Source organism: Apteryx mantelli, chromosome 6 (genome assembly GCF_036417845.1).
Source record: "Apteryx mantelli isolate bAptMan1 chromosome 6, bAptMan1.hap1, whole genome shotgun sequence".
Taxonomy (NCBI): domain Eukaryota; kingdom Metazoa; phylum Chordata; class Aves; order Apterygiformes; family Apterygidae; genus Apteryx; species Apteryx mantelli.
Genome location: NC_089983.1, coordinates 6,341,041 through 6,353,384, shown reverse-complemented (window position 1 = coordinate 6,353,384; position 12,344 = coordinate 6,341,041). Strand labels below are relative to the sequence as shown.

Genomic DNA, 12,344 nt, shown 5'->3' with positions numbered 1-12,344 from the left:
GATGATTTGAGAACCCCTGAGCTCTGGGATCAGCTCTCCCCTTTGCTATGAACATTTCCTCCCATGCTGACCTAGACTCCAAAGCCAGTCAGAAATGTGAGTTTTGGCAAAGTGTTTAGAATGGGTGCCAGAAAAGACTGTTGGAACATTTATCTATAATACCTGTGTTTTCTTAACCTGCACAGGACCTTGGAACAGAAGATAATGCTTATGCTCCCTGGAAAGGGTGAAAGCAATCCACATTAATAAAGGAAAATGTAGCAGCAAGCCAGGTCTACCCTAGAAGCTTTTGATATTTTTTGGAACATTCGCTTATTTTAACAGCACCTGGTGGTAAAAGCTCTGGTTCATACAGTATGACAGTAAAAACCTCCTTTTTGCCAGTTCAGCTTATTTTGTGGAAGGATCTGGTATAAATTCTCTAATGACACTCTCAGAGCTTTGCTTAGTGCATTTTGATGATAGACTGAACAACTTAATGAAGCAGCAGTGTTGAATTGTACTGAACTCAAGAAGGCCTGTGGGCAAACAGCAACCTGAGATGTTTTTTCTTGATGCATTTAGAAATGTGCACATCTGTGGTGGCTTCTCCTAACACCAGTGTGTTCATAGTATTTGCTAGTCTTTAACAATGCTGGTGACTGTTAGACATCAGTCCAATCAGTCTCTCTATGTTGTTAAAATTAATACGTGGTAATTACAACAGAGAATCTTACCTCTTCTTTGCATCCAGCATGCATCAACTGAAAAGGATGAATATTAGTTTACATTCTGCATACTTCAGATACTTCTGAAATTAAGGATTGCATTTGTCTTCTAAAAGGATGGATAATTTCCAACAAAATACTTGTAGGTGAAGGTCTTGGCTTATCTCCTGAAAGGATCCCATCAGGATCTCAACGTGGACATTTTGAAAATATCCATCTGCCCTTTAGTGACAGCAGTGAAAGGTCAGGCAGTCTGCGAGCTGTTTGCTCAAGTGGCTGTTGCTTTGCTGAGTTCTTACAGTGTTTAGTACAGTAAGTTTGATGCATGACTGGATCTCTCTTAATACCTCTACTAAAAATCTCAAGAGCTTTCCATTCTTTGTAAATGGTCTATTTTTAGTAAGTTATCTGGTGAATTAATGAGATGTAGTATTTTGCAAAGAAGCATCCTGTTCTCGTGTGTCCATGCTGGAAGAAAATTGCCTAGAGCTAAGGTAGTGAAAGTATGTGGAGTATTTTCTCCCTATTCCTATTCTTCAGTTTGTTTGTAACTTCAAGGGTTTCTTCTACTGTCTTAATTCCTCCTATCTGCAGGTTTCTCTCTAGAAAGGACAATAAACTCAGTAACCTTCTAGTCAGTAAAAATGACCAACTCCAGGATGACTTTACAAAAACATTTTCTGGTATAACAGAATAAGACCATGTTATTAGGCTTTGATGGAGTTCTTTGGTGAATAACTAATGAGATATGTATTTTCTTTCTTTGTCTGTTAGCTACACTGTTGGATCAGTACAAGAGAACAATGACCAAGTGTGGAAGTTCCAGCGTTACTTCTTGGTCCAAGAATACTGCAGCCGCTTGACTATCCCCTTCCCTTTTGTCATCTTTGCCTACATCTTCATGGTGATGAGGAAATTTTTTAAATGCTGCTGTAAGAATGAAAGTAAAGAGCCATCTATTTGCTGTGAGTAGGATTACTTCTTACTGCCTACGAGTCAGCTCTGTGACAAGTGCATTGCAACTCTTCCATGGCATGCTGTACTCAAACCAGGCAGTTAGTGTTTGAGGGGGAAGTTTTCAAGGGCAATGTAGATCCTGGAGGAAGTGGTTGTTGTGGAAATGAGCAGCAGTTCATTTTCTCCATCAAATACAAAACCACAGTGTTGCTGGAAGTCTTTCTGATGAGATTCAAATCAAAGCCTCTGGCTGCTTTTCAGACATAATCTTCCTTGAGTACTCAAAGTTGCACGCTCTCTGGGCTATGGGGAATTATACTGCTAACTTCTTTTGTTAAGCTTCCAATTGAGCTTTGAAAAAAATGTTGCTTTTGCTGTGGTGGTGTGGTGTGTGTTTTTGTTGTTTTTTTAAACTTTTCTGCTCTAAATAACTTTGGTTTTGCTGTGGTTAGGCAGATTTTGTGTGCTACCTCGAGACCTACTGCACTTCAGTAATATGCAGAATCATCCAGTGCTTTCTTTTTGTCCAAGCAATTTCAAAGCACAATTAGCTCATGTATGTAAATGACTTGTCTTAAAATTAATCCCATCTGTTTAGAGGTGCCTGTGCTACTTTCTATCTTTGAAAGCTTTTTGCATTAGACCACCTCTGCTACAAGTTACCTAAACATATAGAGCATGCAAGATCAAGGATTTCCTGACACTTGGGAACAGTGCAGGAGGAATGCACTACCCGTTCAGATGCTGATGAGAACTGAAATGGGATGTTTTACACTTTTCATGCAGACCATGAAGATGACTTTCAGCTGCTGTGGGTTTTGGATGAATTTATTCAGTGCTCTAATTCTCTGCTTGCCACTGTACCTTCTGGAATTGCGTTTCTTTTTCTCCTTCTTTTACAATCTTCCAGCTAATGAAACTCGTTGCTGCTAGGGCAGCCTGATAGAGTGCAAGCTTCTTTAGAGGCTCTTTTGATTGAAGGAGAAAGCAGAGAGTCTTCTGGCCCTCTGGGCATAGCCAAATAAGCAAACCGTGTCAGGAAACCATCCTCAAAAATGCAAGAGTGGCTGAGTCAGTCCCATAGCTATTTCCCCTTTATTTACTCTTTCAGAGGGCACAGATATGAATTGTTTTAACACATTCCCCCCACCACCACCACCCAAATGGAATGTTTTCTCTGGAATTGTCTGTTGTTGTTGTTGAAGTGCCATTCATAGCAGATGAGGGAGGATAAGTTAATTGACAGACTTGTTCCCATCTATCAGCATCCTGACTGTTGCCCTGCAGCACAGGCTGGATGTGTTATTAGTTTAGGAGAAAGATGCTTGCTTTGGGATATAAAATTTCTTAGTGCTGACAAAATTATCTTGGCTTTCTGAAGCAGTGTTTGATTTCCTTCTTGGAGAGATAGTCTAATTGCAGATATTTCTTCCCAAGTGGTGCATGGTGATCTTGTTCTGGAAGCAAATGAAAGAATTAAAGCCAGAATATCATTGTGACTGTGCTGATGAAGAGAACTGCATGGAGGAAGCAGCTCTAATATATCGACTATTGCAAAATCCTAGCTTTTCCATCAAACTCTTATAGAACTAGTCTGATTGGGATTTGGGTGCTTAAATGCCTGTGGGTGTCTGGGCGGAAAAGTAAGGCTATGTGAGGTCAGAGGAGCACTGGGTGGTGGAACCAGGGCTTAAATCATTTGTCAGCCATTGACCTGTCTCAGGAATGGATATTTGATGTTTGCAGAGTGATGACAGAAAATCCAGACTTTGGAGCCTCCTCACACACGCATCACTCCCAGGCCTTCTACCTCTAGCTTAATTTAAAAAATAAAAAAAAAAAAAGAAAAAAGCTTTTGTGGTAGGTTTCCCCAAGTGAAATATGTATATATGTAGGGCAAGCGCAATTCCGAGTCTCCATTCCCAAATAACCTTTGATTATCGTCATGCTCTGTGACCATGCAATGTCGAGGAGTGATGTATATGTCCTATGGCTGTCAGAGCCATGTGCTATTTGAAATATCAAGTTATTGAACCCAAAGGAAGTGCTGGAGAACTTTTCAGCCCTTTTGGTGTTGTTCCTCATCAGGCTGCCTCAGTTCTCTTCCTGCTTTTACAGCTTTTAAGCTAAAGCTTGCTCTGACTGTGGTGTGCCAGATGCGGGCCTGCACACCTCTGTGATTGAATCAGTTGCCTCTGGAGCCAGACTTCTTTAGTGGGGTTTGTGCTGTCCTGTTAGAACAGGATAAAATGCAGAAGTGTTTTCCTGGAGGACTTTGACGCCTCAAAGTGTGTCTTGTTCTGTGTCGCTCTCTAATTTACAGCATCAACAGGAGATGCTTTCTAGAGAAGAAAAATCTTTGAGACGTTTTAGTTCAATAAGAAGTCATACAGTATTGTTATTAATAGATGTTACTCCTAATGACCTGAAACGGGATAAAGTCAAAATGATTAGTATAAATGCAAAATTCAAAATCCAATTTGGAATTTTTTGGAATGTTTTATGTCTGTTGAAATGGCTGCTGTTTTACAAAGCATGTTAATCAAAACTCAAGAAATTCTAGAGAGTGTCTTTTGGGTTTGGGAGTTGTGTGTTGGGAGGATTTTTTTTTATATCAGTTCCGGTGGTCAGGAGTATACAGCAAAATGTGTTAATGTCATATTTATATCAGAGCTGTGTTATAGCTGGAAAGTGGGGCTGTGAATGCTTTGTATGCAGAGAATGGAATCATTAGTCTCTGTGAGTGCAAGCACTAACCCAGCCTTTTCACATCTCAGCATTGGAGAGACAAATTAAGTTAATCTAGTGTGTTCTTTTTTTTATATATATACATTTCCTAGGCTTAAGAAATGAGGACAATGAAACTCTGTCATGGGAAGCTGTCATGAAAGAAAATTACCTTGTCAAAGTCAATACCAAAGCAAACGATTCATCAGAAGAGTATGTCTGCCCTTTTTTGTCTTTACTTTCTTAACCTTCTGTCAAGTATTTTTAATAAAATCAAGTTTTCAGCAACTCTAAATGTTCATAAACTAATGAGCATTTAATAAACCTCAACCTAAATATGCCCATTTTGTTTTGAACTGAACGATTGTTTTTTATCAGCTGCTGTAGCATGGCTTCAGAAATAGTTCATTGGGCTGGTAAGATGTTAATGATAATATTGCAGATTTATAATGGCATATTATACACACAGTATCTGGATAGATGTGTTAGGCACACTTGTTCCAAAATGTCTATCATAATATTTCTCAGATAATTTCATCTTTCTGTATTTGAGCTTTTCTACTTTACAATTTGATCAGAAAATGCTATATTCTTGTAGTACTTTGAGATCTCATGGTGGAAAGCAGTTTTATGTGAGAGCTAAGTAGTTATATAAAATTATACAATTAGAGAATATTTAAAATGTGGTCTGAAATACCAAGGATTCCAACAGTATCAGTGTGTATGGAGATCTCTGCTTGGCATAAGCAGGAGAGACTTCTGGGGATAGGGAAAATGCTATTTGGTATGATGAGATTTGAAGATTTAGCGACTTGGACTACTTTTCTTTGCCTGTCAGATCACAACATTTTGGTTATCTTTGGGATCTGCCCCAGTGTTTTCAGAATAATAGTTTAAAAGCAAAGAGAAATATTAAAGAAAGCTAGAAAGCAGCAATAATAACCTGCCTAATGTTTGATGTATATGATGGCATAATTTTGTAGCTAGCTTCCAACAGCTTAGAAACTTCCTTAAATCAAGTGCAACAGAAGAACTGATAAGGCTGAGTGGGAAGGACCAGACTCTTCTAGGATATCCCTCTGTCCCTGCTGTGACCATTGCTGTCTTTTAAGTATTTTTGTTAAGACTACCCAGAGGCACTCAACATTGGATAATAAGATGAACAAATAAAAATAATAATAAAAAAAGCTTTTATATTGAAAGCAGAAGGGTCATGACAAGGAACGTGGAAAAGTGCAGCACTAACAGTAGTTTGTATGTTAGCTTGTCACAAAACCAAACCACTTGCAGACATGCCTTCCTGGAAAGATGAAATGATGGTGCTTGGAAGGGACATCTGCAGTCAGCCTACTTTGTAACGGACCTCTGACTACGTGCAAAGAGGACAGGCTTCTGAGAACTTCACATTCTGCAGGTGCCTTAGCTCCACTCTTTGGTAAAAGATGAGGACTAGATGTGCTGATTTCAGATGGACTTCTGTAAGGCAGTTCTGCATGGTTTCGCAAAGGAAGAGCGGTCAGCCGTAGCTTCTCTAATGTATGATCTCAATCCTCTCTTCTGTGTCTTCTTTCTATTTTCAGGATGGTGCATCGATTTAGACAACTGGATGCAAAGGTATTTGTGTTTTGGACTGCTCTAGGGGATGTGCCCCTCTGGGAAGGCAGCTAGTGGTGCACATAGAAACTAAGCATCACTGGGAGCTGTTTGCAACTGTTATCGTCATCAAGATCCTATTTTCATGGGGCTTTGTTAACATGCTCTTTGCACCTTTGGTTCTCAGTGTAGGTTCATATTGTGCTGGAAAATAAAGTAGAAGATGCTTGCTAAGCATTGTAGAAGTGTTTCTCAGTATTCTTTGGGTGGCATAGAAGTAAAAATAACTTATATTGTAATGGGCCCATGAAACACTGATGGGGAGGGGAGACATTGCACAGTCAGAGTATACCCTTCTCAAATCCATCTTATGTCAAGTTTAGCCTCTAGTACTGAAGGCATATGATCATTAATTATATATTTTCTTGTTTAAGTTCTGCTTATAAAATGTGGCAACAGTTCAGATGTACTGTGGCAACCCTGGTTGTGCTTTTGATAGCACAGAAAACACCTGGTAGATAAACAGAGAATGCTCTTTTCATATTGGCAGGGTGGGAAGACTTTTAATTAAAAAAATTTCTGTGGCCAATTCACTCATCTGTATTACAGAGATATCCTGTGTTGTATCTGTATAATTCTACCAACCTAGTAGAGAACATATTATCGGAACTGTCATATAAGTCATAATTTTATGACTGTAATAATGAAAAGACTTCAATGTGTATTATATATGAGAGCTTGATTGAATTATATATTTGGACTCTGAAGTGGGGAGTTGCACTAGTGTGAATGGATGACTATATGCTCTTTAGGAAGGACAGGCCAGGAAGGTGAGGAGGGGGAGTTGCCCTTTATGCGAGAGAGCAACTGGAACGTATGGAGCTCTGCCTAGGGTTGGATGATGAGTGAATCGAGAGCTTATGGATAAGGATTAAGGGGCAGACTAAAATGGGTGACGCTGTTGTGGGTGTTTGCAGAATGTGGCCACCTGATCAGGAAGAGGAAGTAGTTGAGGCCTTCTACAGACAGCTGGAAGTAGCCTTACAATCACAGGCCCTGGTTCTCATGGGGAACTTGAACCACCCTGATATCTCCTGGAGGAACAACACAGCAAGGCACAAACAGGTTCCTGGAGAGCATTGATGATAACTTTCTGACGCAAGTGATAGAGGAGCCAAAGAGGAGAGGTGTGCTGCTGGACCTTGTACTAACAAACAAGGAAAGGCTGGCTGGAGATGTGAAGACTGGGGGCAGCCTTGGCTGCAGTGACCATGAGATGGTCATTGAGATGGTTCAGGATCCTGCGAGGAGGAAGCAGGACAAAAAGTAGGATCACAACCCTGGGCTTCAGGAGAGCAAATTTTGGCCTCTTCAGGGACCTTCTTGGGAGAATCCCATGGGATAGGGCCCTAGAAGGAAGAGGGGTCCAAGAGAGCTGGTTAATATTCAAGGATCACCTCCTTCAAGCTCAAGAATGGTACATCCCAATGAGCAAGAAGTTGAGCAAAGGGATCAGGAGACCTGCCTGGATGAACAAGAATCTCCTGGCAAAACTCAAACAGAAGAAGGAAGTGTCCAGAAGGTAGAAGCAGGGACAGGCCACTTGGGAGGAATATAGGGAGGTCATCTGAGTATGCAGGGATGGGACTAGGAAGGCCAAGGCCCATTTGGAGTTTAATCTGGCAAGGGATGTCAAGGACAGCAAGGAGGACTTCTTTAAACACATCAGCAACAAAAGGAAGACTAGGGAGAATGTGGGCCCGCTGTTGAATGTAGTGGGGGCCCTGGTGCCAAAGGATACAGAAAAGGCAGAGATACTGAATGCTGCCTTTGCTTCAGTCTTTACTGCTAAAACCAGTCCTCAGGAATCCCAGACCCTAGAGACCATGGAGAACGTCTGGAGAAAGAGAGACTTTCCCTTGGTTGAGCAGGATCGGGTTAGAGAGCATTTAGGCAAACTTGACATCCACAAGTCCATGGGCCCTGATGGAATGCACCCACGAGTGCTGAGGGAGCTGGCTGATGTCATTGCTAGGCCACTCTCGATTGTCTTTGAATGGACATGGAGAACAGGGGAAATGCCTGAGGACTGGACGAAAGCAACGGGCACAAACTGAAACACAGGAAGTTCCGTCTGAACATGAGGAAGAACTTCTTTACTGTGAGGGTCACAGAGCACTGGAATAGTTTGCCCAGAGAGATTGTGTAGTCTCCATCCTTGGAGATATTCAAAAGCCATCTGGACACAATCCTGGGCAATGTGCTTTAGGTGACCGTGCTTGAGCAGGGGGGTTGGACTAGATGATCTCCAGAGGTCCCTTCCAACCTCAACCATTGTGTGATTCTGGGTGATTCTGTGAAGAACAGACTCCTTAGAAGCCCAAGGGTGAAAAGGCCCCAAAACACTTCAAAATATTTCTTTGTATTGCTGTCAAGTAGCTTATATTGCAAATTAATAGCTTTTCTTTCAAGACCAAAATGTAAATGGTGAGGGACTGAGTGTCTGGTGATTCTGCTTTCAAAACTGAGAGGAAATATGATAACCTTAATTCTATACTGAAAAACAATACCCACGTCGCACCTTCGTACCTTCAGCTTTAGTGACTGACATATACTGACACCTGTGCTTAGGAGTAGTGCTCTTGACAGCAAGGTATTCTGGGGTCATCTCCCTGTCTCTGGCTTGAGATGGTATTCTGAAAAAGAAGTCTGTGGATGTAACAGAGTCCCAGGCATAAGTCTCGACTGTGGGGTAAACTATTATCTAAGCTCAACGTGAGTGTCCCAAGGAATAATGAGCTTTGGTTACAGCAAGGAAGGGTTAGGTTAGACTTTGAGAAGAGTTTTGTAGCTTTGAGAGTAGCACAACAGGGATTTCTGCCAGTTGCATTTTCTAAAGAGGCTACGTAGGCCTCGGTCAGGATTGTCTAGGTCATACCACCTCTGGGGGCTGCTGTGGATGGCCTTTTGAAGTTGCATCCAGCCCTACGTGCTGCCGTTTTTGTGACAGTGCCTCTACACTGCTCTGTCTGGACTTTGAAGGCAGCAGCTCCGTGTGTCAGCAATGAAAACAGCTTGTCCAGATAATTCCATCTAATCCCAAATTCATAAACAAGCATGTGATTTCTCTGAAGCATCTTGCTCTCAAGAATGACTTCCCAAGGGAATAAGATCTTGCTGTCCCTACGTTACAGAATTAAAAGCTTCTCCTTGGTTTGGCACTGTGGTACATGCATATAATAGGTGTTAAAGGAAACAAATATTAAAAAACACTCTTTTATGGTAGATTGGCTCCACATTACTCCACTGAACTGTAATCTTTGTTGCTTTGAAGGAACAAAAGGAGATGGAATATAGTTTGGAGCTTGTAGCTGTCATGATGCTTGCTTGTTAACTATGTGAAATATGTATGCGTTAGGACTCACTGCATTAATTGCATTGCTGAAAGCTGTAATTGGAGATGTCCTTTCAAATATTGTCATATTTGGGATAATATTTGGTTAGGCAATTACTTATTAGTTGTATTACTTACTCAGATTGCTTTCCTGTGAAAAGCAGTATTAACACTGCTTCATTTGCCACCACAATGTGATTACTGAATATGAATAGCAGTTAGTTATTGCTTCCTGACTAATGACATGAAAACAGAGTTCAGATTGGGGATTGTATGCCAGTTGTTGCTGATGCTGTATAGATGCTTTAGGGTATTTTAAGGTTCTTGCTACTGCTTGCTTGTTTTGTTCTCTTCCTTTCCCCGCATTCCGCCTGCAATCATCTGTCGGAAGGAGTTAGATTGACTTTATATATACGAAGCTTCTTTCTTTTTACTTTTAAGCTCTGTGATTTGAAAGGCCTCCTGAAAGAGATTGCTGGCAAAATCAAATGAATGCAGCTGAAATCCAAGAGCAGCTACCTGAGCAGGGTAAGCCCTCTTTAAATCCATTCTCTGACCTTCATGAGTTATCAGTATCTGCAATGTTAAATTGGTATGTCACTGGAAAAAGTGTTATGTCACTGGAAGAAGTGTTAGTGTTAATTATTGATGCTTGTATTGACATTAGTTCTTATATTTCTCTTCTGATATTAGACAAATTGTCTCCCTCGCTTGTGTTTTTGTTTTTTTCTAAAAAAAATAATACAGTTTTCCAGCTGGTGTTAATAATAATTTTTGGCAGATCTTAAAATATCTTATTTTGCTCCCTTGCCTTTGAAAAACTGTGAATGACCCAAAGTTATTTTAGCTGTCTTTGTGCTGGAGGCCCTCTGGAAAATTAGGAGCTGCTGTGCTGGATCCATTATAGTTGGTTCATTTTAACTCTGAACACCATAAAAACTAAATAGAGAAGACAGACTTGAGGGTAAGAGCAAATTTTATTTTCTCACTGTCAAGATGGGGTGTTATGGCAGATCACTATAGCTGTCCTGTGTCATCTAGGATAAACTGTTGAGTGAAGAGTAGACCCCAAATCTCCTGAGCTACAGTCCAGTGTCTGGTCATAAGCCACATGTCCTTTTTCATCAAGGTCTGTGGAACAGTTGGTCTGGAGCCATGATTTCTATTGCAAAGTGAAAGCCAAGCATAATATTGATATATGCAGTAAACTCTTGTCATCTTTAAAGGCATCAGGATAAGAAGGCTGGCTGTTGAGAAGGAAGTATTATGTGGTAGGATTTAATCAGCCTGAACCTTAGAGCTTGGCTCCTTCTCCCTTAAAGGTTTTTTTTCTGTTTGCGAGACAGCTTCTACCTGTGCCAAATGTTCCCAATTCAATTGTTTCACCCTCTTTCAGGAGATGATTTCATATCCACTGAGGTTCAGTTCAGTTATGACTGACTTCCAACCCTCTAATAATATCTGCAGGGGTTACTAGTTACTGGGTATTTTCTTAGATGCAGTAAACTCTGTCACCTAGAGGGCAGGCCTCTGAACTGCAGAATAATTGAGGTTGGAAGGGACCTCTGGAGGTCATCTAGTTCAACTCCTGCTCAAAGCAGAGCCAGTTTAGGTAAGAGGTAGCTTGCAGTTTGGCTGAAAAATAGGTTGCAATTCAGTAAGAGCAAATGCAAATTTTACAGTTACCGGGGAATCACTACCTATGCAAGAACAAAATGGGGGAAATCTTATGAGGCAGCAGTTCTGCAGAAAAGTTTCTGGAAATTGTAGCCCCTCTGAAATGGAATATAAATAGCTGATGTTTTGTTGTCTGTGAGATGTATGAAGTAATTCTCCTTATAGCATGATGAACTGTCAGTTGGATACAGCATCCAGTGTTAACACTAAGCTTCAAGGAAGATGTGGAGTGGTTGAAAAGTGTTCAGAGCAGTGACAAGAGCAATTGGAAGTCTTGAAAATAATTTGTAGAAAGAATGAATTACAGTTAGCCTGGGAAAGAAGAATTCAGAGGAAAGCAGTGGTCTTCAGACAGGCTGTAGAATGGTAGAATAACTGAGGTTGGAAGGGACCTCTCGAGCTTTTCTAGTCCAGCCCCTCTTCAGAACAGCACCAGCATAGACCAAAAGTAGCTGTAGCTGGGAGGAAATTGTCCATTTTTCATACGCATAAGAGGCCTAATTTACAGCAAGGTAGTTTTGAGTTAAGTAACAAGAAATGTTTTTGACCAGTAATGGTAGTAAAACATTGAAGCAGCTTGCGTGAGGAGTCCTGTTTGACTAACTTGTCTGTTACAGGTATATTTGATCCTGCCTTGGGGTAGGCAGATGGGAGGACAGAAATGGTCTCTGGAGGCCTTTGCCAGCTCTCTGTTTATGGTGGAGCTTGCAGAAATGACCTTTTGTTTTACTCTGCATTATAGATCAATCAGTGGCTTGAAAAAATGGAGTCCCTTTCCAGTTTATGCCTGGTAAACTGTCTACGTCGAGTCCTGGTAGATGTTGTGACCAAACTGTCTTGCATGCAAGCTGTCCAGGCTCTGAAGCTGATCTCTGGCAATCCAACAGTGCTAGGGTAGTAGTATAAACAGAGAGGTTGCTGTCTCACAGGAAGTTGACATGTGCATTATGCTATCTCATCTGAAAGGGAGTCTGCACTGTCTTCAATATGACATGCTGGATTGGCCATTCCATGCATTTTGTTTGGCTGTTATTTTTGCTTGCATGTTCTGGCAACTAGTATCACTGCTGTCCTGCTAACACAGGATGCCTGCAGCAGATAGCTACTTGACCCCAAGTATTGCATGGAACATCTAAGCTTTGAAGTAGACATCGAGAGGAGGAGAAAAGCAAAATGTGGGGCTGGGTTGGGAGCTCAACTCTAAATACTTTTCCTTTGCTCACACAGGTACTGATTCTTCAAGAATAATTTCTCAGAGCTGATGGTAGCCACCAAGCCAGACGTAACCT

At 41.1% G+C, this 12,344-nt stretch overlaps 1 protein-coding gene across 1 annotated transcript in view; it reads left to right on the top strand.

Moving 5' to 3' along the window:
* TRPM8 (transient receptor potential cation channel subfamily M member 8) overlaps window positions 1-11,810 on the top strand; it is a 52,122-nt gene extending 40,312 nt beyond the window's left edge. The window contains exons 21-25 of the mRNA XM_013948505.1: window positions 1,482-1,672; window positions 4,505-4,604; window positions 5,972-6,005; window positions 9,820-9,906; window positions 11,798-11,810. Coding sequence (XP_013803959.1) covers window positions 1,482-1,672; window positions 4,505-4,604; window positions 5,972-6,005; window positions 9,820-9,870 — 376 coding nt within the window. The 3' untranslated portion in view covers window positions 9,871-9,906; window positions 11,798-11,810. The remainder of the gene's footprint in view (window positions 1-1,481; window positions 1,673-4,504; window positions 4,605-5,971; window positions 6,006-9,819; window positions 9,907-11,797) is intronic.
* Window positions 11,811-12,344: the final 534 nt, after the last annotated feature.